Source organism: Pteropus alecto, unplaced genomic scaffold (genome assembly GCF_000325575.1).
Source record: "Pteropus alecto unplaced genomic scaffold, ASM32557v1 scaffold164, whole genome shotgun sequence".
Lineage (NCBI taxonomy): Eukaryota > Metazoa > Chordata > Mammalia > Chiroptera > Pteropodidae > Pteropus > Pteropus alecto.
This window is the reverse complement of record NW_006439568.1, coordinates 22,266,537-22,291,138: the sequence shown is the minus strand read 5'-3', so window position 1 is coordinate 22,291,138 and position 24,602 is coordinate 22,266,537. Positions and strand designations below refer to the sequence as shown.

General features: G+C 43.7%; 1 protein-coding gene and 1 pseudogene across 1 annotated transcript in view; one reads left to right on the top strand and one right to left on the bottom strand.

Moving 5' to 3' along the window:
- Window positions 1-24,602, top strand: part of LOC112483560 (vacuolar protein sorting-associated protein 13B-like) — a gene marked incomplete at its 5' end in the record, with an annotated part of 42,254 nt that overhangs the window by 10,304 nt on the left and 7,348 nt on the right. Inside the window, 6 exon segments of the mRNA XM_025050072.1 lie at window positions 6,614-6,732; window positions 10,242-11,029; window positions 15,170-15,346; window positions 17,347-17,517; window positions 24,558-24,590; window positions 24,593-24,602. The exon segment at window positions 24,593-24,602 is cut by the window's right edge and continues 125 nt beyond it. Coding sequence (XP_024905840.1) covers window positions 6,614-6,732; window positions 10,242-11,029; window positions 15,170-15,346; window positions 17,347-17,517; window positions 24,558-24,590; window positions 24,593-24,602 — 1,298 coding nt within the window.
- LOC112483637 lies at window positions 1,849-1,967 on the bottom strand (annotated as a pseudogene).

Sequence of the window (24,602 nt, the reverse complement as noted above, 5' to 3'; positions counted from 1 at the left end):
TTAACAAGTATGTGGAACAGGACATGCCCAAGGTCTACACTCTGCAGCGAGTCCATCACCAAACACTTCCCTGATGTGTGGGTTCAGTCAGCCACTAACACCCTAAACTTGTGTAATCTAGCCCACATTTCTTCAATAAGAAAATGCATCTAAAAAGCACTTTTTAAACTATGCTGTAAAAGATATATCTTATCTCACAAGAATATTGTGAGACACTTTGGTAAGTGCGTGGAGAACTAGGACTTAAGTGTGGAATCAGCACATTTGGTGCAGATCAGACAGAGGTAACTCTGAGCACTAATGCTCCAAGAGCATGTGGTCACTTTCAGGGTTATCTTTAGTCTCCATCCAGGAATTTTTACATAGAAAATTTGTCAATCATAGCGAGTATCTGGTTCATAAAATGAGTAGTGCAGATATTATGGCCTCTTGTTTACTTCACTCACCTTCCCCACACCCCATATCAGGGCCACAGCAGATATCAAGAAGTTGGTACCCACTTCTGAACACCTGCCAAGTGTCCCGGCCTGCAGTCTTCTGTTTGTTTACAGTTTCTTCTGGTTGAGTAACACCTGCTTCCAAAGATACTTGGGAGTAGGACTATCCCTAAGATATTTTTAGTAAGTATACAGAGGGAAGAATTATACCTAGAATATTTACTATTTCCATCCTTATCTAGCCTTTTCTTCTTTGATCAGCTCAGAAATTCATCTCACTTCTTTTCTACCTTGAGCGATCGAATTCATTCCATAGCTTTAGCTACTGTCACCCAGTCACTCTCACATAACTATCTCTGGCCCTCACATTCCTCCCAGCTCCAAACCTGTATTTCCAACTATCCACCAGACATCTTCACCCGAAAGACCTAGTTTAATAAAGCTGCAATGCTGAGATGCTTTGTATCTACCTCTGATTATCCCTGGATTGTCACATAAAGCCTATAAGGGATAGGGGGAGAGAAAGGAAGAGATAGACTTTGAAGAATATTTTTAGTTATTTCCTGTGTGTCACCTTGTAACTTATTTACTCATAAAATTGAACTAGTGTAGTTTTTTAAAAATATTGTTTATTAGCTATGTTAATAAGTAATCATTTTATTAAATGTAACAATATGTAGAAAAGCACAAGTTATATTAAAGTGTTTCTTATTTGTCATTGTAAAAGACAATGTACTAGGTGGAAGACAGGACCTAGAATCCAAATTGTATTATAGTCACATATGTAAGACAAAGCCGTAGTGATCAGGTCCTCTGACACAGATACAAATAGCAAAACATAGAGTATCTCCCAAATGTCTTGTGCTTAAAGCAGCACCTCTCTTACTATATGTTGCCTATAGCCTTCCATATACTCCCCCACACTATTAGTGTGATGTGAAGAAAGTAAAAAATAACTAAATGACAGCACTGATCTGGACTGGCCAGCTCATTCAGCAATAACAAACTTAAAAAAAAAAAAAATCCCCTTGGCCATCAATCATTTAGTAATTCATTCTTTTTCCCACACACAGAATAAACAAATCTCTTCCCCAGGGTTCTAACCAGTCACCACATCCCACTGGAAATCCAAGACTTCTGAGTGATGCTCTCTTAGTCCAGATGTGACTCCTTTCTTTCTGGAGACCTGTGAACTCAACTGTACCCCTTTTCCCCACCATTTTACAGGACAGGAGAACAGCAATTGTCCCTCAAAATTGGAAAGAGGAGGAATGAGAGACACAGCAGCCTCTTGTCCATGACAATTCTTTTTTTTTTATTATTTTTTATTTTTTAGGCGAGGCAACCCTTGGTTGATCTCACAGATTACAAGGACCTTGTTATCTTACAATCCCTTATTTTTTATTTTTCACGCCTACACCACCTGGTCTTCCTAGATGGTCTCCCATTCAAGTACTAACCAGGCCCAACCCTGCTTAGCTTCCGAGATCAGACAAGATTGGGCTTGTTGAGGGTGGCATGGCCATAGACTCATCCATAATAATTATGAAAATTTTCTAGGCATGCACTGTGGGATCTGTGCCCTGGAAACAGGAATAGTCTTTGATCCCTTGCTTTGCTCTTGGAAGAGCTTACTTCACGTTATTCTTCAAGTCCTCATATCCACCCTCAGAGATCTTCCTTGGCCAGAAGTGAAGCTTGTGTTGAGCTTCACAGTCTCTTTTAATCTAGGCTCATGAATTTATTGGGCAGTACTAATTTCTCAAGAACTCAGTAGACTTCTTATCTATTTAATTCCAGAGAATTCCATGTGCCAGTAACCACATCCTTGGTACTTTTAAAAACATATCTTTATATTATCTTGCTTCCTTACCTCTCTGGATTTAAGAGAGTTTCTCTGGTAAATTTATACTCTAAATGTTTTTCTGAGCCACTTTACCAATTAAGAAATTTTAATAGTGAATATATGCCTATACATAGCCATAAGGCTAAGTATTCTTCCATATTCATGTTCAGAGACAAATTCTCTTGCTGTTTGGAGTTTAAAAACATTTCTAACTTTGCAAGGCCCTGAATTTCTAGAATCTATTCTCTTTCATTTTTATTACAAACTGGCAAATTCTTTCCTGAGTTCTTCTTTATGATACATTACCACCACAATAATGTTGGTTCCAGGTGAAGTAAATAGAAGACTGCAGAGTCTGGGAATTTGAGACCTGCAAGCCTGACATGCCCTGAGTGGGGACGTGTACTGCCGGCTTTCGGCTAAGAATGATTCTCTTTCCCCTGGTTTCGGCTGCGAGGCCAGGGAACCTTCAGAGTAAGAAATTTGCAAATCTACCACATTATACCTCTGATCTTGATGCTTATTCCTGCCAGTTTAGGAGGTCAGTAAATCATTTTTTCTAACACTCTGGAGCCAGGTTTTTTAGAAATTAATGTGCATACAAATCTCCTCTAGCTCTTAATGTTCAGATTCTGATGGAACTAGGTCTTCAGTAAAGCCTGAGATTGCACATTTCTAAAGAGCTCCTTAGTGGTGGAGTCCCATTGGACCAGATGCTGCTGGTCTGAGGACCACACTCTTATATCCCGTCTACAACCTCGCACTGATGGATTTAGTGGACACTGCTGGTACCTCACCTGCATGCTCATCCCCCACCTTCTGTCTGCTTTGCTGTAATGTCTTGTACCTGCAACATTTAAAGAATTTCCACTGGATGCTAGAGCCATGTCTCCAGAGATGAGAGCTAGAGGTGCCTAGAAGTTCTCTACCTCCCACAGGAGGCCATAGCCAATGGCTGACACGTGCAGGAACACAGCAGCCCACCTCCCGTGTTCAGATGTGGTGCAGACACGGAAGTGTTACCCTCCAGAGCATCCTGCAGGATCTTCACTGGAAACCCCACCCTTATCTGGCTCCTCCTTCCTCATCATGCACCCATTCCCTGCCATTGTGTCTTTCCTGGTTCCTCTGGGGGCACTTCCTTAAATAAATCACTTCTCCATGAAAATAATAAAAATAATAATAATACATTGCCAGACACGACCAACATTAATCAACATATACTACTAATGTTTTGTTTTCAAACCTCATCTTCTAGAGCTGCAAATTTGTTAGACTTATGATTGACCTCCTAAGTGTTATCAGACAGCTGTTTTACTAAATGTTTTGCCACTTCAGAACATGAATCTCTGGTATTGTAGCCTTCAAAATCAATTTCTACTTTAAGCCAAGGATTCAGATTTTGGGGTTTTGCTAGAACCCTGCTTCTTTCACCAATATCTGTCTATTAGTAAAGACAAGCTAGGTTATGCTGCCTGTCATAATCCTAGAATTTACTTCTTGCTCATGCCATGTGCCCAGTGTTTGTCATTTGGGGGATCTGTTTTACAAATTCACTGCAGGACACAGGTTGATGGAAAATCCTGCTCCGTGCCTGGAAGGAGAGGGCAGCTGGACGTGGGTGGACACTAGAAGTCTCTACCACGGGGGTCACATCGAGATAATGTTCATTCAGTTCTTTATTGAGTACCAGGCACTGGTTATAAGTACTGAAAAAAAAAAATGGACACGAAACCATTGTCCTCATAAGCTTATACAGAAACCGTGATGGTTAATACACTGAGAGGGAGAAGCACTATATACATCTCTGCTCTGGAACTGTTAGTTATTTATTATCCCCTTATTTGTGGACTTGGCTTTTTCACAAGCTGAGCTGCAAGCAAGTTGAATGCGGTTATATCTTCTTGCTCGGTGTCTAATACAGTGACTGACTCATTGTAAGCACTCTTTAAGTTTCAAATAATTGATTGAATGGCTGAATGATCAAACCATCAGACCAAAACAAGGATTTATTTTAAACTTCTGGGGAATCTTATTATAGGTGCCTAATTTCTCTGACACTGAGTCACCTAACTCCCTAATATGTAGAGCTGCCACTGTTCTAAAGGCTTGGCACTGGGACTCGTTTCTCTACATGTGAAAAGAGACGAGGATAGGCTCCCTAGAATTAGGGTCTGTGTTGCTTCTATTCTAATGGTGAGTGAAAGGGACACTCAGCAAAACTTTCTCTCCAGAAGAGAAAGAAGGACCTTAAATGTTTAGGTTCATTTGCTTGCTTTCAAAATCCTTTGTGTAGTTAACAGAAACCATCAACTTGCCTTATTTTTACTATCTTAGAAAGTACAAGTACCCCCATTTCATAATTCCTGAAGATTACTTTGAGAATGAGCAGAACAATAAATTTTTCCCTCTTCTGATCCCCTCCTTCCCTCCTTTGAAGGGGTAGTAGTTCTGGTTTTTAACAGTCTCTGCGAAAACCCTGGGGTGTGCACTGAGGTTATGGACGGTCACTGAGAAAAGGGAGTATAGGTGGGAGCATAAGGCCTTAAAAAGGTTTGTGCCAAATGAATAATCCCATACCTATAAGCCTAAAAAAGCAGTTGATTTACTTTCATATCATATAAAATAATGGCTTTTATAAATGTATTTCTCAAAGAATACCTGTTAGTTTGAGATTCGTGAGCTGAGTCATTTTTTAATTTGGTTACATTCCAAATTTTATCATAGTCAAGTTCAGTTCTTACCTTGGAACAAATAGGGCAAATCTAAGATACAGTCTTTTAAAACATATTTTTACAAAGCAATCCATTTGGGAAACATGTCCATAGAGAATACAGAATGCTCCTGCCCTCAAGAAGTTGACAATCTAGTGATTGAGACAGGTACATGAACTGGTGACTGTAATACAAACAATACCACCTGTGATTGAATAGAAAAAGGGTCCGAGTACTATGGGAATGCAAGTGTAGGTATCCAGCTGAGGAGAGGAATAGAAAAATCAGAGAATACCTTCATGGAATAAAAGTGTCCTTAAGCTATCTGTGCTAAGATGCATAGGATTTTGGAAGGACTTTGTGGGGAAAAGCATATTCTAGGCACAGAGAGGGCTGAGTGGCAGACAAAGACCTGAGCTAGAACAGTAGCTGTAGAATGAAAAAGAAGGCACTAACTGGAGGCTCCAATGACTTCTGGGCTGCAGGGGATGAGAAGAGAGAGGAGGCAGAGATGACATCTAGGTGCCTAGGATGCTGGAAATGGGTGGGATTTCTGAAGGGGGAGCTATTATACAAGAAAAAAGCCCAGTGACCTTGAAGTCGCTTCCAGATTTGAGTCTGTGACTCTCTCCTGTGGTTCTGTGTGCACTTTCTTCGGGTAACTCTTCGTTTGGTCTAAATTAGAATACATTCATTACATGTCAGGCACCTAGCTTTGTGCCTTCATCCAGGAATTTTCCGTCTTTCTTATTTTCTGTCCTAAGAATAATAAAGGCCCAGACTTGGACTGAACTGATATTGCAAATCATCAGAATCAATGTTCCCAAACATAAGGAGGTTCTTGCCCCTAGCCTCAGGTAATGCTGGCTGTGAACATGATGTTCTTGGAGTTGTTTTTCAAATAGTTCTGCTCTGTTTTCAAATATTTATCCATTTAAGCAACTTCAGTATTTACGGCTGAAAGGACATCTGTTCTGCTGGCCTGGCACCTGGCTTCTGAGATAGAACTTTTTTTTTAAGTCTTAGTCCACTTTCTCACAGTAGGAAAATTAATTTGGACTTCAAGCAAATGGAGTTATCTGACGTTCTAGTTACAGGTATGTGAAGGACCTTGGGAGAATGGTGACATGCCTTGTTGGAGGTTTGGAGGTGGGTGTTTTTGTCCCCACACAGAAGAGCATCCTTGTAGTAGTAAATCAACATTCAAGAGCCTGAAAGTTTTTTGCACATTGCATTTCAAGTCCCGAGTTTTAAAGATTTGTTTTCTTTTCCACAGAGATTCATATGCACACATAAAGCTGACCCATGGCTGGGCTCCAGCCCTTACAGAGTTATTTGCCAATTGCAAAGAAGCAGAGAATGAAGATACTCATACCTCATCATCCATCATTTTTTTTCTGTGACCCTTACAGCTGGATATTGAAAAATCTGGATTTGATCTTTCTTTTTTTTTTTTTTTCTTAATTTCAATTCAGCTGAACAGCCTTTATGGATATAAAGAAATATAACCAGGAAGTGTTTGTGGTATTGAATCAGACCTTGAGACATTTAAAGTCAGCGATTTCAGTAGTGTTTCTTATTTCTTTTAAATCAGATTTCGAATATTCTTTTTGCAGGTTGTGTTCCTGACTGGCTTTGGCTATGTATATGTGGACATTGTCCATCAGTGTGGCACAGTCTTCATCACTGTGGCCCCAGAAGGAAAAGCAGGACCTATTTTAACCAATACCAACAGGTAATTTTAATTATTATCCCAGTAGTATAGTAAGCTTTCCATTATGAAGTTGTAGACCTATTATTTTCCATTCTTTGTCATCTCTATATATACATTAAAGCTTTTGGTTAATTATTGTGTAATCCATCAGGGTATGGTTATTAACATTAAATCATACCTAAAACAGGTAACAATTTATCATCTTACCTGGGTACCCCTTCAGGTTATTCTGTGATAAGTTTAACAAACTGATTTACAAACTAAGGCCTGCATCTGAAAATATACATTATAATTATCATTAGCATAAAATGCAAATTAATACTTCTGTATCCACATGACAACCTAGTAATTAGTAATTGGACTTAGAGCTACATCAAAAATATATTCACCTCTTAGAGCCACATTGCCCCCATTCAAACGGAATGTTACCACCAGATCTTAGAAACATGAACCAAAGAGTTAATATCCTTAATTTAAAAGAACTCATATATATGAACAGAAAATTCGAGAAAGAAGAAATACAAATAAACAAAGAAATGCATAATTAAATAAGATACTACTTATCAAATTAATAATTGAATTTCATCATACACAGTCCTTGTGAAAGTGTGAATTGTTACCATTTTCCGGAATATGTATAAAGAGCTTTAAAAGCTCTTTGGCTTGGAAATTCCAATTTTAAGAGTTTAAGAATTAAAGCAATAATAGAGATATAGGCAACGATATATGCAGAGAGATATTAATCCTGTTGCCAATTATAATGGTAAAATATTTAGAGTACAAATGCCTAACACTAGGGGAATGGATGATACATAAATGTACCATAAATAATATATCCACAGAAAATAGGCTTAGAGGATTATAGTGGAATAGAAAAATGTATATGAGAAACCTAAAATAGAGAAAACAATATAAAATTGAGTATATAAATATGACCCTAGTTATGTGTCATATGTACATATACATACATATATACATTTCAACACACATTTACACACACACACACACACACACACAGAAAATATACCTAGAAATAAGCATGAAAAGAAAAGAAAGAAAACTTAATAGATATGAGGTTATAAGTGATTATTATTTAATAATTTTCTGTATTTTATTTTCCACATTAAAAGTTAATTTTGTAATCATAAGCATTTATTATTGGTATTAATTTTAACAATATACAATAATGATGCCAGCTTTTATACATTTGTTTAAGCCTTTTTTTAAAAAAGTTTCTTTTCATACATGGTTAGAAAGCCATTAATTTGGACCCTGTCAAATTATAATTAATTTGAATTTATAATATTTCCGACAAGGCTAGGTAGAATGTTTTCTTTGCCCAGAAGTGTTTGTAAAAAAATAATAGTAAAACAGAATTCATTTATTCAACAAACATTTTGTCAAGTGCTTACTGGATGCCAGGTGCTGTCTTAGGATAGCAATACATCAGTGAATAAAAAGTCCAAAATCCTGGCTCCTGGGGAAACCACAGTCTCATAGGCATGGAATGGGAGGACAAAGAATAAACATAATTTAAAAAAGAGATTCTGTGGTAATCATAAATCTAAACTTGTTTTATTATAATAAAACGTAAAGGTCGGCATTCTGCAGATATAAAAACAGAGCCCCGTAAGAAAGACTAGGAGTGCCAGGCATTGAGACAGAGAGAATATCGTTTTTAAAAGCTGGTGTAAGTAAGCCTCACCAAAAGGTTAACATTTGAGCAAAGACCTGGAAGCAGGAGATTAGTAATGTAATCTAGTAATCTAGAGGAAGAGCTTTCCAGACAGAGGGCACAGCCCGTTCAGAGGTCTGAAGCAGTGTGCCTGGCATGTCAGAGAAGCAGGGAAGGGGCCAGTGTGAGCCCAGTGGAGTGAGTGAGAGTGAAAGTAGTAGCCGAGGCCAGAGGTAAGGGCTAGAAGAAAGGAGCACAATGTGTAGGGCTTAGTTTTAATTCTGAGTGAAATGGGAAAGTCATTGGAGCAATTTGAATACAGAAGTTACATGATGTGACCTAAATTTTTAGATGATTATTGACTGCTTTGTCGAAATAGACTGTATAGAAGCAAAGGTAGAAGCTGGGGACTACTTAGGAGATTATTACAGTTATTCACAGTAGCGATGCTGATGGCTTAGACTATGGTAGTATCAGTGGGAGTGGTAAGAAATAGTTACTTTCTGGATATCCTTTTAAGGAAAAGCCCATGGGATTTTCCTGATGCATTGGATAAGTACTGAAAATAGAGGCATCAAGGAGATGCCTAGCAACTGGTAGAATGCGGTTGCCATTAACCGAGTTGGGAAAGACTGTATGTAAGTTTGATCAAAAGTTTGATTACAGACATGACAAGTTGAGTGTCTTTTAGACATGCAAGTCACTGTGCAGCTAGGCAGTTACGTAGATAAGATTGGAGTTCAGGGGAGGGCGGTTCCAGGCTAACAAAGTGACTTTGGAAATTATCAGCATGTAGATGGCTCCTCAAGCCTGAGACTGAACATGGTCTCCAAGGGGAGCAAGTGGAGATGGAGACGAGGACGAAGGGTTTATTAGTCTTGGGCACCTTCACTTCAGAGTTCTGGGAGAAAAGGATGGAGTCGCATAGGTGACTGAGAGTGAGTGACCAGAGATAGACGATCCGAGAGAGGACACAGAACGTATTTCCAGCAGGAGGGAATTATGCCTTTCTAGGTCGAGCGAGCCCCGAACTGAAAGTCCATCGTTCGATTTGACCACACACAAGTTGCTGGTGGCCTTGGGGAGAGTTGCTTTGGTTCACTGGGGGAGAGCAGAAGCCTGCATGGAGCAAGGTTAAGAGAGAATGGAAGGAGAGGAATAGCAGACGATGTGTATAGAACACGCTTTGGATTTTTTATGTAAGAGGGATCAGAAAAATGAGTGGTAGCTGGAGGAGCTAGTGGAATTACAAGAGGGGTTTTTTTAAGATAGGAGAAATAACAGCATGCTTATAAGCTGCTAGGAATGATGAAAAATGAGGGATAACCTTGAGGAGGTGAGAGCAGCACGATTTAGTGCCCAGATCGATGTGTGTAGCTGAGCTCTAGAAACGGCGAGCGAGCTGGGACACTGGCGGACGGGCTGCGTGCTGGGAGCTCACGGTAGGCTTTCTTCTGCTTGCTTTACTTTTCCAGTTTCAGGAGTCTTGGTTATTTTATTACATCTTTCTGCCTTGCGATGATTATGGTAGAGGATTAGTACACAAAGACTAGAAGGATTTGGGAGTAAAAATCTGGTGTTGATAAGAGAAACACGTAGAGAAGCATGACAAGAACTTGTAATAGTCCCTTTGGGAGCATTCCCCAATGCTGTGGAGCATGACCGGCTCTGTCCAGACACGATGTACTGAAAGTTGAGTTCTTATTTGTTTCTTATGAGAATCTGACGGGACATCAGGAGGTGTTTAATAAAGCACTGTCATTAAAAAAAAAAAAAAAGGAAGGAAGGAAGGATGGAAAAGAAAAAAGAAAAGAAAATCAGGGGAGACTAATGCTCTTTTCCTTTTCTCCTCTAGAACTCTGGAGAAGATTGTGACATTTAAAATGTTCATCACTCAGTTGAGCCTGGCAGTGTTTGATGAGCTCACCCACCACAAAGCATCATCTGAACTTCTGCGACTCACGCTGGACAGTGTTTTTCTCCAGTTGGCCCCTGGGGAGGAGCCCGCCACGGCGCTGCTTCCGCTTTACCGTGTGGGGCTCTACTGTGGGGACCTGCAGTTGGACAACCAGCTGTACAGCAAGTCCAGTTTCCACTTCGCTGTCTTGGTCTGCCAGGGAGAAAAAATGGAACCTACTCACTGTTCCAAAATGCAGAATCTCCTTGCATCCAGCAGAGATTTGGAAGAATACAAGAAAAACTGTTTTATCAAACTTTGCCTCACCTTAACTGAGGGCGAGAGCTTCTTATTTGACATTCACGAGTTCAGCTTTGAATTGAAACCTGCCCGGTTGTATGTGGAAGACACATTTGTATACTACATCAAAACTTTGTTTGAGACTTACCTCCCTAACAGCAACCGGGACGGCCACCGGACAGCGCTCCGGGGTGGTATGCAGACGTTGCCGGTGCAGGTCAGACAGCACGCCAGGGCCCTGGCGAATCCCGTGAAGTTACGGAAACTGGTGATACAGCCAGTGAGTCTCCTCGTCAGCATCCATGCTTCTCTCAAGCTGTACATAGCCTCCGACCACACTCCGCTCTCCTTCTCCGTGTTTGAAAGGGGACCCGTTTTCACCACGGCCAGGCAGCTCGTCCATGCCCTGGCCATGCACTACGCCGCTGGGGCTCTTTTCAGAGCAGGTGAGGACACCAGCTGAGGGTCTGTGATGAGCAAGAGCCTAGGCAAAAAAGAATGCTTCGGGGTTGTGCCTTACCGACCTCAAGGCTTAGGAAGGCAGAACAGTGAGAGGTGAAGAGATGGGCTTTGCAGTTCGACAGCCATGGCTTTCGATCTAGACTCTGCCACCACTAGCTGTAAGGCCTGGGGCAAACTATTGGACCTCCCCAAGTCTCAGTTTCCTCATCTATAAAATGGGTTAAGATTTTTGAGAGGATAAAATGAAAATATATAAAGTGCCCTGAATTTTGCTTGGCACTTAATAAACTCAAGCAGTAGTGGCCGATATGTTTGCTGTTCTATAACTTAGAATTATAATTCCATTTAGCAAACACTTTTGGCGCCTCGTAGGTACAAGGCTCTATATTAGCTATCCAGTGCAGCCAGGAAAAGCAGCCCAGGCCCTCAGCCCCTGGGCCTAAAAGAAATCCAGTTCTAGTTTGTTAGCTTTCTTCATTACAGTCTTTCATGAATAGCTGTAGGTGAGAAATTCAGAGGATTTGTTTGCTCGTGAGATGCATAAAGAACCTTCTACCTCCCCAGTGCAGCCTTGCTTGTCTAGACAGAATCAGAAGAGAAAGCTGTCCGTGTCTCAGCCTCCACAGACCTAAGTGTCTCAGCCTCTGCAGACCTAAGCTGGGAAAGTCTGCAGGGGGCGTGGCTTGAATGTGTGTACAAAACATGGTATGGGGAGGATGGTGCTAAAAGTTGAGTGTTGAGGACCAAGTTGTCTCACAATACTCTGTGATCCTCAGCTTCAAAGTACACGTTCTTGACCTAAATTCACTCTAAAGCAGTTTCAGTTTGATAATCTCTCTCCTTATATTCCTATGAATTCAAGCTGCAAACAGCAGCCAGAGCTGGTTGTGAGCCCTTTTCGGTACAGAACATTGAAGTCTTACTTTTGGAGAGTAACACCGGAGAGAACCTTTGTAACATTGTACTTGGCTTGGCGAACGCCTGCCAGTAGAAGTTAACATTGTAGCCGTGAATGATGCATGTTGTTGCCATATGGTAAGATTACATTTTCTCCATAATGAAATTCAGAGTTAATAGGGCTACCCAGAACTCTTAACTAAAAATGACAAGATCTGGGGAAGACCCTGCCTGAACCATTGTTTTGATAGCTTGCACAACAATGAAGAAATATTTCCCTCTTGCTAAGAAATCATTTAAAAATAAGCAGTTAACATTTCAAATTTAATAGACTGGTATATTTATAAACAGTTCCAGAAACCCACCCTTTCAGGAAGTTTTTGCTTTTAACATGAGAAGCAGGCGTGTGGGTTACCGAGCTCCGACGTGGAGCCGGGAGTAAGCCTCGCACCAGTCCCCACACCACGCAGAGGTGTGGGGAGCACCCGTCTGTGTAATGAGCTGGCAGAGAAATTTCAGCTGTGGCACCAAGGAACCATGTCCCTGCAGCCTGTGCGCTAAAAACGATCTCTCTTTGTTTTGTTTTATGTTTTTAATGAGCTTTCACAAGAACAGTCTGTTTGGATTTTTTTTTTTTTGTAATCCACCTAAAATTCCTCTAAGCTGTTGTATCAACCTCATTATATGCTGAGACAAGAAATTCTAATATAGAGGGCCAAGTTTTTAGAGCCTGTTGGGAATTCACACACACACAAAAAAAACAAAAAACAAAAAAAACCCGACAATCTGAAGATTATCTGGAGGAAAGCAGTGATTGTAAGAGTTGGACATAAGAAGATGGTAGGAGGTTGCCGACCTTGGGTTACCATTCCGCTTAGAGGGAATGCACTGACATTCTCGTAGAAGAAGAGAGAGGGCTGGCTGGGGGCCAACAAGTTGTATCTCTGTCTCCCATGGGCCAGGATCTTCTGGGTCCTTGGACTTAATGAGTGGGTTCCTGACTACGATGGTCCAAATACCCTGACCTCCTTTCTAGTGGAGTTTATGGATTCACCTTGAAGAGGTTTTAAAAATAAACAGTTAATTAGAAATTAGTAACTAACCCTATTTGAAGGAAAGAATGTAGGCTTTATAATTTCCTGGAGTCTCTTTCTACCCCCAAGTCTCAGTCTGATGGGAAGCCAGACAGACACCCCTGTTCAACAAAACTCCCAAGTAAGTTAAGGATATATTTGCTTTTCAAGGAAAATACTTAAAGGAGTGCCCTGGGATACTTTCTGCCCTCTTCTGGCCAGCTCAGATGCCACTGTGAAGTAGCGCTGGTCCGCACATAGCCCTCCACCGTGTAGCGGCCCTAATCCAGGAGAACCCTCCCCCACCTTCATGTGGCTGGGGGAGCTGGATGGGCTGTTTCCGGCCACTCTGTGCCCTCTGCGCTGGCCTAGTGGGTGCACTGGAGAGAGATGGATGTCTGTCTGACAGTAGCTACTCTCTAATTTCTATGTGGCATCTTTGGAGAGAAGGGGAACTAAGATGTTTCTAGACCAACCTTCTGCCTCCAGGTGGAACCTTACAACTATTCTAGGCTCAAGGGTATCTGCCTTCAGAGAGGGTCCCCCAAGGAACAATATTCTACAACCTTCTATGGAACCTTGCCTGCTCATTGCAGACTGAGCTCACAGAAAGGTGGGCGGGCGGGAGGGGCTTTGGAATCCTGTAAACCTGGGTTGGAAACCCAGCCCACGAGTCTAACCACCAGGAATATTATGAGCAATTGACTTAATCTCTGAGCCAGTTTCCTCCTTTTGCTGTCTGCCTAGGAGATGGTAGGGACAGGCTAGTACCATGTCAGAGTCTCCTCTGTCCCCTGTGCCAGTGCTGTGCCTGACCCCAGGGTGAGGCTCAGTCATTAGCTAATCCAAATTTATGTAAGAGGAGGTAATACTACTTCTCTGGCATAGTTGTCTGTGAGAAATAAGTTGAGTGCCTGGCACCCAAAGACTCTTCCATTTATAATTCTCCCATTCATCTTCTGAAAATTATTCCCTCTTTTAACCTAAACCCTAGTGTTATCTTCCTAATGTTCCAGAGAAGAGGGTTGGCTCAGATTTTAAGAATGTCCCTCTCTCTAAGGCCTGGGCCTGAGAACCTTTTGGGCTGTGGCTGGGCTTTGCACCCACACCATCCTTACCCTCTGGGATCAGTGATTTGGAATCTCTGTCACAGGCCTGTGCTCTCAGAACCTACTAGTGAGACAGGATTAGCTCTTACACAGGTTCTGTCCCCACAGCCTCCCCATTACAACCCTCTCAGCCTGGGCTGGGGAAATCCATGGGTTCCCCGAGAAAGTCACCTGTTCAAAATGCTCCTCTCATTAGCCCTTAGCCCTTACCTACACCTCCCTAGTCCTCTGGCGAGAACCCCAATTCCCCCGCCCCAAGGGAGGAAGGTGAAGAGAAGCCTTTGCCGGAGTCCACCCCACAGCCACATTCCCATGAGATAGTGCACACAGCAGCCAGGCCACTGAGCAGCCCAGCTCCTGGCAAGCCCCAGCTCAAATAGGAAACCAGATCCAAAGGTCGCCTCCAGGGACATTCGCAGGGAACACCCCCGCCTCTTCGCTAACCTCATCAGTATGTCCATGTCACCAAGTTTACACAACTGGAACCTGAGGTTGAAGAGGAGACATTTGTCTGGCTCCAGCTCTGCTCCAAAGGGAAGCACTCAACTCGGTAGGATTGGGAAAGATTAAAAATAAGCCCTCCATCCTTGTCAGAATTTACATCCCCTTTGTAACACCCCATTTAGCATCTGGCCTCCTCCCTAGACCAGGCATCTCCTTATCCTGGTGCCTCTGTGCCCCAAAGAGCTTTAAAGATAACGTCCCAGCCTGCAAAACACCTGCAGCCTGAGGGACTGCCTTTCCTTGGGTGGGTGGGAGCGTGCGTCCCCCTGCACATGGGTCCCTGTCAGCAGGGATATGGGAGGCTCCAGTAGGGAAGTCATATTAAAGCTATTTGTGAAGCTGCCAAAAGTATCACTTTGATTTATAAAGTATGAAAGTTTGCCACATCTGAATTCACAGTGAATGAGTTATTTCCCATATTTTGCTCCAAAAGAGCTTATTACATTCTCAGTTCTAGTGTGAAAAATGAATTGCAGAGAAAACGGGTCACTTTTCCCAAATGTTGAAGGTTTTAGTAACCCTTCCCTTCGGTCCCTTGCAGGCTGGGTGGTTGGCTCTCTGGAAATCCTCGGCAGCCCAGCAAGCCTGGTGCGAAGCATCGGCAATGGCGTCGCCGACTTCTTCAGGCTCCCGTACGAGGGACTCACGCGAGGCCCAGGAGCCTTTGTGAGTGGCGTTTCCAGGGGGACGACATCATTCGTAAAGCACATTTCCAAAGGTAGCTCTTCTGGTTCCTGTAATCATGCCTTATTTCCATTCCTTCCTGTCTTACTTTTATATTTTTAAAGAACGTGTTAAAGTTTTAAATGCACTAAGTTTGCCGCGAGCTTTGTTTGGCGCGTTAGCTTGCAGTAAAATGTTGGATCTGTAACAAAGCTCGTATATAATGTCTTATGTTTTAAACAGATCGCTGCTTGCCTGTGTAGTGTGTGAAAATGTTTCAGAAACTTCAGAATTTTAAACCTCCCACTGGGAAAACAAGGATTGGCTCAACTGTTATTCCATGTGATAAATACAGAAATATTAAAGGTGTTCGGGACTTCTGCTAAACATCAGAAATCCTACACTGTGTTGCCTCATCATATTTTTTTTAATGTAGATACAGTTGTCATAACTTTTGTAAGGATATGGATACATTTTGACGTGGAAGCCAATTTGGAGTCAAACGGCCAGCTTTTCTCTAGCATGCCACGTAAACAGTGCCATCTTGTGGTTCAGATAGGTCAGCAGGGACAGAAGCCACACTGCTGCCCTGTACAAGGAGTGTTTCAGTTTTATCCGTGGGTTTGTTTGACGATATTTTGGTCAGGTTGGCAGTGACCCGGGAGGCTAACAAAGGCTGTCTGAGTCCCCTTTTCTTCTAGGCAGGAGGCAGAGAAATCAGGGCAAAGGAATTCTGCCCCATAAGAGGCTTTTACTGTCAACAGTGCTGCAACTGTATTGAGTGGACAGGTTATAGAAGTCTCTAGAAGCTTCAAGAAGACTTGAGCTTCAAATAGGAGAACCCATAATCCATAGAAGGGGCTGGCAAGAGAAGAGCAGGGGCAGCAAACCAGATGCCCTGGACAGCGACGGGACAGCTCCCCTGGGCCCCGGCCATCAAGGAGTCCTGTGAGCTGAGCTGCAGGACTCACACATGAGTCATTGGTGGATTTCTCACTCCTGACACTTAAATCTTTGTGGTTCTGCTGTTTTTATTTTAAAATAAGACAACCAACACCCGCTAAATTGAACTCCATCGGTGATTTTAGCCTGCCGATTCACTATTTTTTACACTTGTTCTCTCCTCTTAGCAAAGTCCATTTGGTTTGTTGGTGCGTGTGTGTCTGTCTGTCTTTGCATGTGCACATGGGTTTTTTTTTTTTTCCTTTTTTCTTTTCAGATTACTGGTAAAGATGCAGCTGCAAAAACATCTTCCATTTCTTGAAACTGGACATCCATAACAGATGAGCTAATTCATTAGCTTCAGAAATGTGTCCATTGACGTCTACATTTTGCTCATTGAGATCTATGCAGACTTGCTAGAGGGGATTATGAATATTTTGAGCAAGATGCTGAAATAGCCTTTCTTAGGAAAAAAACAGAATCATGGCTTTTACATGATATACTCCTTTTGTTGTTCTCGCTTTTTTCAATTAACATCACGAATATCAAATTGAAACATGTTCTCTGTGGCACGATAATTATTTCCTCAGAATATCTGATAATAAAGTTCATTATCTCCCTTACTATGACTGAGGTAATAAGGAGGGAATAATTATTAAGTAGAAACATTTATTTACAATCTACATAAAATTCAGCAACTAACCTTAACCTTTAAAATCAGAACAGACATATTTTAACTTTCAAAACTGGGCCTCAGTGAGGACTTCAAAACTAAGTGTTTTAGCTAAGCCTTGACAATCAAAAGGTAGTGTGAATGATAGTTTCATGTGAAGCTCTAGGCATTTTTCTGGTGGCAGAGACACTCCTCCTACCCCTTTTGAGGAGTGCCGTCACCGTCATAAGCAAGTGTTAACCTTCACCTTATTTTCTTAACGCTGTTGCTTCACATGCCCAAGAGGAAGTCAGCATCTCTCAGCCTCTGGACACGTCTAGAAGGCACAGATGTGCTTCCGCCACCCCTCTCCCCTCTGCCACAGCCTTCCAGGGACCATTTCTGTGGGGTCCACCATATAAGTGACCAGGAAGCAAACTCACATGCTCTTGTGCCCTCAGGTACCCTCACTTCCATCACCAACCTGGCCACGAGCCTGGCCCGGAACATGGACCGGCTCTCACTCGATGAGGAGCACTACAGCCGGCAGGAAGAATGGCGGCGGCAGCTCCCGGAGAGCCTGGGCGAAGGGCTCCGACAAGGCCTGTCCCGGCTGGGCATCAGCCTGCTCGGTAAGGGGCTGCCAGGACTGTGTGCTAATGTCTGCCCCCTGGCTCTGCCAGCAGGCCAAGAGGTGCAGGCTCCAAGGGCCGAGGGTGGTTGTGAAGTTAACATCTTTTCTGTGAACAAAGCTGAAGCTCAGGGAGGATAAGGCACGCTTACCGGTTCCTGTCCTGAATCGGCGAGGCTCTGGAACAGGACCCCCTTTCCAGCACCATAGTGTGGCTATGATGGGCCGTTCTTTTCTATCAGAGGCTCAACTGTGCAAACGCCAAGCTCCACTTTCCTTTGCCTCTAGTACGAAATGTATCTCTGGCCTCTTTGCAACTCTCCAAAAAAGAATCATCCCATAGGAGGCCCCCTGAGCCTGGGAGTGTCAACACAAGGACAGCAGCATAGGCTGGTTTGCTCGTTCAAGTGAGTATCAGGCAAACCTGAAGCACTGGCTCCTTTACAAGATTGCGGAAATCACAGATGCCTGCTTTTGTTTGAGAAGCACTTGAGCAACTTGCAACTGTCATGTAAACTTCAGTGAAGAGCCCACTTTTTCCTTTTGATTTTTTAAGAGTGCCAGATCAGCCTGACTCAGGGTAATTATCGTTTGTCGAGCAGCCAGATGGTATAGTTAGAGATGAAGATTGCTATGGATATTTCCAAATATTACAAATGTCTGAAAAATAAGTCGCTTTGGAAAAATCTATAAAAAGGAAGCTTCAGAGCTGAACTTTTGCTGAGCAGGATTTTCAAGGGTATCTTTTGTTTATTTGTTTGCAAAGGAATTTAAAACTGTATTGCTTGGCAGAGTGCCTGCCTTGCATCTGAAGGAGTATGCATCTCACAGAGATCAAAGTGCCCCAAAGCAGAGAGAACAAAGGTCAGAAAAGATGAGCTTGAAAGGATTTGTCCTTTCTCCAGGCTGCAGTTCTAAACACAGCCCCTCAACTCGCAAGGCAGCCAGCTGAGGCTCTGAAAGGAAGTAGTAAGATGTTACAAGTGCAGGTTAAGTTACTAGCGATGATTTAAGTCATAACATTCAGTGGTGTGCAGCACTGTCATTTGATAATGCATGGAAATTGGGAGGCTGATGGCCTGGGGATGAAACTGCTGGGTACAGAAGCAACGGAAGGCAGTGGTGGGGAGAGGGTCGGTGCGGGGCTGGGGCCGCGTTCCTCAGGAGCCGCAGACCCGGTGAAGGTGTCCAGGTCCCTTCTGTGTGACCTCAAGGAAGTTCTTACCTGCTCTGGAGCTGGGTTTCTCTTTCGTAATTAGGGTTGGAAATACCGTTATTAGAGGGCATAGTGGCCAGTCGTGTGCCAGGCACAGGGCCCGTGTTTGGCGGGCAGCACCTATTGTTATTATGGTAACGAAGGAACCATCAGCAGTGATCGATCTCACAGGGTGTCATGTGAGCAATGGCAAGCGCCTCAGTGCTTTAGTTTGAGTCCAATGGGTTAAGTTGCTATAACCATAGGAAGTGACAATGAGTTTATCTTGGGGCCTTGGGTCATTGTTTGGGGTCTGTGGGATCTCTTTTTGCTAAGAATGTGGGCTTCTGTGCTTTCTGCTCTGGGTAGGAGAGCTTTCCTCCCTCCATCCAAGTTCTTCTTAGAGCTTTCAAGTGCTGCAGTGGATACTCGAGCTGGCTGGCATATGGCCGTTTCCATCCTGACTGGTCTGTTCTCTTCCCACCTAGAGAAGTCCATCCCACTGCCCGGCTGACACTGTATAAAGTGTGTCGGATGGTAGAAATCAGTTTTGTGAGGAGCCATGATTGTGCCTTTGCGATGTCGCCCTTTAGGGCTTAGATCCCGTTGTTAATGGGGTAGAAAGTTATAAAGCTTTGATCTTTGCTGTAGTCATGGAGTCTTTCTGCGTCTCTGGTGATTTCCAAAAACTTAGGAGCCCTGGGGGTGACCCAAGTCCTCCTCAGTGTTTGCTGATTGTACCTGCAGACACTGGCCTGGCCCTGGGCCCACGAGGCCTCCGCCCCCCAGCGGCACATCCGTATCTGTGCTCCTCAGACAGTGTCGTTCACAGTGGGCATCTCAACATTGGCCCAAACCTGATTTCTTTCCTCTCAAAGCGTAAGAACTCCCTGCATCCCACATAATCACTGCATCATCTCAAAACGTCTCGGCGTAGAACTACCTTATGTGTGGCAGGAAGAAGAGACAGGGAGTGGTACCAACCAAGTCCCCTCACGTGGCATAGTATAGCGCTGTCACCATTTAATCCATCGCCAGAAATGGTGTTTAAAAGTCCCAAATGCAATTAAATGCCTAATTGAAGCTAGAGCTATTAACATATAATAGTTTGAAATCTGTGCTTAGTGAAGTCAAAATGCTAGTCCCTCAGTTTCTGCCTTTACAAGATAGAAACATTAACGACCCAGTTACTAGAAACATATTTGAAGAACAAGGCAATCAGAGTTGATAAGAGTTCTTTCACATGTCATGTTATTTGCCCTTCAAGCCCTAGGCATGGATGAGGTTAACTGACTTGCCTAGGTCAGAACTCCAGCTAGGACAAAGAGCCTGGGCCGTCCCACACGTCACCCTCCACACAGGGCTCCAAGCCTGGAAACAATCAGGATGTGGGGAGACTGAACAATTGGAAGTTCCAGGATGGGAAAACACATTTCCCCCAAATGTGTATGGCTTGGTGGGCCTTCCTGACGCGGCTTCGCCCTCATGGAGACACTGGAGTGTTACGAGGCACTGGAAAAATCAAAGGAAGTCTTCAGCTGCCATACCCAGCCGCGTCGCCGCAGGTCAGCGAGGAGGTGTCAGTGGGCAGAGAGGCCGCGGGAAGATACCGCGAGGCTCTTGGATGAGCTCCAGCACAGTTTTCGGAAGGCGATGGCTTTTGAAACAGTTCTGTTTAGCCTGCAGTGTTGGCATCAGGCTCGCCCACATTTACCAGATCTGTTCCCCATGCACCTCACTTTCTACTACACCCTGGAGTCCGTGCTGAGAGAGGGTATGAGCTCTGTGTCACAGTGACACCCCACGTTCCCTCCCAGACGTGGTCTCATGAATACCACTGGCAGGATGTCAGAACTTGCTTCTCTGACCCACGCTTCCCTTGGGCTGCTGCCTGACTGAGGAAGCATTTCGAGATTTCCGAGCAGCCACTGTCTTCATGGCCACTCCACGGGTGCCGTTTGGGATCCCAACAAAATAGGCCTCTACCGGATGAGTCAGGACACTTTCCCTTGAGCGAGCGAGTGAAGAGTCATGCCCCAAGAGACGGTGCTAGGAGCGGTCCCCTGATACCACTGGCAGCCGTGAGCAGTTTGGTTTGCAGTCAGCAAGAAATTCAGGAATAACAGAAGTACTTCCTTCTCCGCTTGCCAGTCTGTTCTGGTCATGAAAGCTGACCTCAGGCTGGAATACCTGACACACTGTGTGGGTCTCGTTTGTCTCTGGAATGGGGAGCTGTGGAATGGGGTCCCAGCTTCGGCCTGTGCCTCTGCTATTGTGCTTTGTTTTAAAAGTGCCCCAAATGTAATTACACCATGTGGTAATGACAGCACCGAAATAACCGCAGAGGCAATGGCTCGAACAGCTCAGGCACACCGTGCTTTTTGCCTGAGACTGCGGAGCACGTCCCAGAGCTGGTGACAGAGAGCCCTTTTAGTTCCCTTGCTTCAGAGAAAGCCCTCCTCTTCCAACCAAAGGTTAGAAAAAGAAGCACCGCCCCAGTGTCCGCCTTGGCCAGCGCACGGGGAGCCCTTCCCCGCCTCGCTTCATCACATCACAGCCATCTCCATGTGGCCGCCCACCCTGCGGGCCTGATGCCAGCAGACAAGTCTGGGGATCAGTTTCCACGACTTTAAGCCTGAGAGCACAGTTTGAGTAAATGACAGTAAATAACTTACCAGTTGTAGGATTTAGCTGGATTATACTAATAAGAGAGCCTTCTGAAGCCTCAAGAGAAGCTGCCTCTCTCAAGGCATGGCTGCAGACACCACGGAATGACTGCTGGTCGCTCACAGCCTCTGTTCTCCGGCTCGCACCTGGTGACCAGTGAGGTGTTGGTGTGTGTGACGGGCCCGCCCTCCCCCTCCGGGGTCTGGTGAGCTGACAGCTTCTCTTCTACCTCTTAGAATCTAACACCTTGTCATGAGGTTCAGGCTTTCCACTTTTCAGGCTGCCCAAATAGTTTATCTATCAACGCCATAGTAACTGTGGCCAGTGCCTGGAGAAAGTGGAAGATCAAAGGGTAGTCTCACTGCTTCACCTGCTTGCACTGAGGCAGGTGGACATTAGAGCCCTGCGTGGGTGGAGAATCACAGCCATCAATTCCCCGCGTACAGGCACATCGAAGGGAGAAGGGAGAGTCTCAGCGAAGTAACCACCTGCCCCACCGCCACCAACTCAGTTTTAATAGGCTTAATGGAAATCTGCACTTGAGAAAAGACATTTCTACCAGAAGTGCAAGCAGCAATGCAATTTACTGATGAATTTGTAGTTATTTACTCCACTTTTCCTACTCTTCAGCCTGGACACCTGTCAAAGAAATCAGATAATGAAATCATAAGATCAATATTCCTTGATTTAATGATATTCACTTTGAACTGTCTGCTGTGAAATGATTTGAGGGCCAGATTCGGGTTCGTGCCTCTCCCGTGCCCTGGTGGCAGCCACCTCCTCCAGTGTGGCCAGTTCCCAGCTGCTCTGACCCCCGACCTCATAGAGGGAGAGCAGAGCATCAGATTGCTCGGACTGCAAATGCGAGGCGAGCCCCCCAGCCTGAATGCCAGGGCTGGGTGTCTTGGGGGCGCTGAAACAATGACCCCTCGGCCGCATAGCCAGGGCCACCAGGGCCATCTGTGAGCAGCTTCCCCGCTTCCCGCATTGCTTCTTTAGAGGTTTCGAGAAGCATTGGTCTAGGCTGAGAAAGAGACCTGTCGCCTCAGGTCATTCCCAATCTGTCAATACATAAACTTAAATGGCTCTGTCAATATTGAGAGGAATGGAATCCTTGAAGAGCATTCCCTTTACAATTGACCTGAAGAAACTGGCTTTTGGTTTTACTGGATTTTGTTCAATGGAATATTGCTTGAAATTAGCAGGTCATTAACTGAGACCTGGAAGTCTCCGGTTACCCAGGAGACTTTGAACTAGTGGCATTTGGATTAATGGGGTTTGACATGCACTAAAATGTCTACCGGAGGACTGTGCGTTTTCATTAATCCTAGTAGGATCGAGTTGAAAACAAAGAATTCTGTCAAGAATCGTAATGAAACTTTTACCTCTTACTGAATTAGGGAACCCTCCACTCCATCAGGGGGGAAAAATCAGGACTGGTGAGGCCTTTACTAGATCTCGTCATTGGCCCCTCAAAGTAAGAGCCAGGAGGACAAACCACCCCAAGGGAAAGCCATTCAAGCAGCGACTAGTGAGAACCGGGTTTTGTAGCTGTTCTACAGTGAAGCGTTAGTGGCCAAACCTCAGCTGAAGTGAGAGAGAAGGAAGTTTTTCCAAGACTGGCAAGAGGAAGAGCCTGTTTCATACACAAGATCAGTGAACAGCTTGGCAGTTAAGAGCTGGGCCGTGGCTCTGATTCCCTGGACTCAAATTCTGCCTCAGCATGGCACAGCCATGTGACCTTGGGAAAAACCCCATAACCTCTCAGTGCCTCAGTGGCCTTATCTGGGAAGTGAGGAGAAAAACCATGCCTGACTCTGAGGATTATGAGGATTAATGATCTCTTACAAGTAAAGCTACTAGCACAGTCCCCAGCACATAGAGATTAGCTGTACAGTCATGCTGAGCTTAACAACAAGGATATGTTCTGAGAGATGTGACTTCAGCAATTTTGACCTTGTGCAAGCATCATTGAGTGCACTTACACAAACCTAGACAGTATAGTGTACCACACACCTAGGCTACAAGCCAGTACACATGTTACTGTAGAAAACAACACAAGATTAAATTGAGCACAAGAGAAAATGATGCAATCGAGAGACACAATAAAAATGAGATGTATGAGGCTGCTGGTGGTGTAACACGGCTCACTGCTTCACAGCAAACTATTTTTTATAAGTAGAAAGAGTACACTCTAAAATAACAATAAAAAGTATGATGCAGCAGGTCCTTGAATAAAGTCATTTTAGTATTGATAAGATGCCATAAGAACTTAACTCTTATTTATATCAGTCTCTGGAAAAATTAGTTTTGTTATACATCATTTTGTTTAAAGTCGCAGAACCTATCTTCAACCTTAAGTGAAGATTTAACTGTATATTAAATACATAAACCAGTAACATAGTTGTTTATTATCATTACCAGGTATTATGTGCACAACTGTACGTGCTGTACTTTTATACGACTGGCAGTGTTGTAGGTTCATTTGCACCAGCGTCACCACAAATACATTGAGTAGTGCATAGCACTGCATTGTAACAGTTTGACGTCACTAGACACTAGGAATTTCTCAGCTCCATTGTAATCTTAAGGGACCACCATCATTTGTGCAGTCCATCGTTGTCCGAAATGTCATTATGTGGCACCTGACTGTAATAGAAGTAACAATTACTCTTATTAAATAATTATTAATATATTAAGTTATTATTAAAGAATTGTTCTTATTAAAAGGGAGAAAACAGAAATGGTCTGGCCTCTTCCAGTTTTTTTATCTTCTGGCTTCATCGAAAATTTATTAGGCTGAGCAGGCTCACTCTCCGGCTAAGGAATTGTCAGCTCTCTTCTCTCAACTGTGTTGCCTGGTTTTCTGGAGAAAGGCATGTGGGCGTCACTTTGGAATAATCTGAGATGTTTACTAAGTTCTGAACCAAACTTCACAGATCCTGACTCTGATGGAACAAAACCAGTCTACACATCATGTTTTGATGAAGATAATAAAAGTCTAACTTAAACTTCCCTCAGTGTACTTACATAATTGGTCAATAAATGTAAAGAACTTTATAATGAAGGTGGGGTTTCATCGTCAATCCAAATAAAACTATGCTCCAGATTGAAGATTTTCCCTTTCTCAGGATTTTAAACGTCAGCCCTTACTGGGAAAAACTTTTCTTGTTTTTCAGGTGCAATTGCTGGTATAGTCGATCAGCCAATGCAACTTCCAGAAA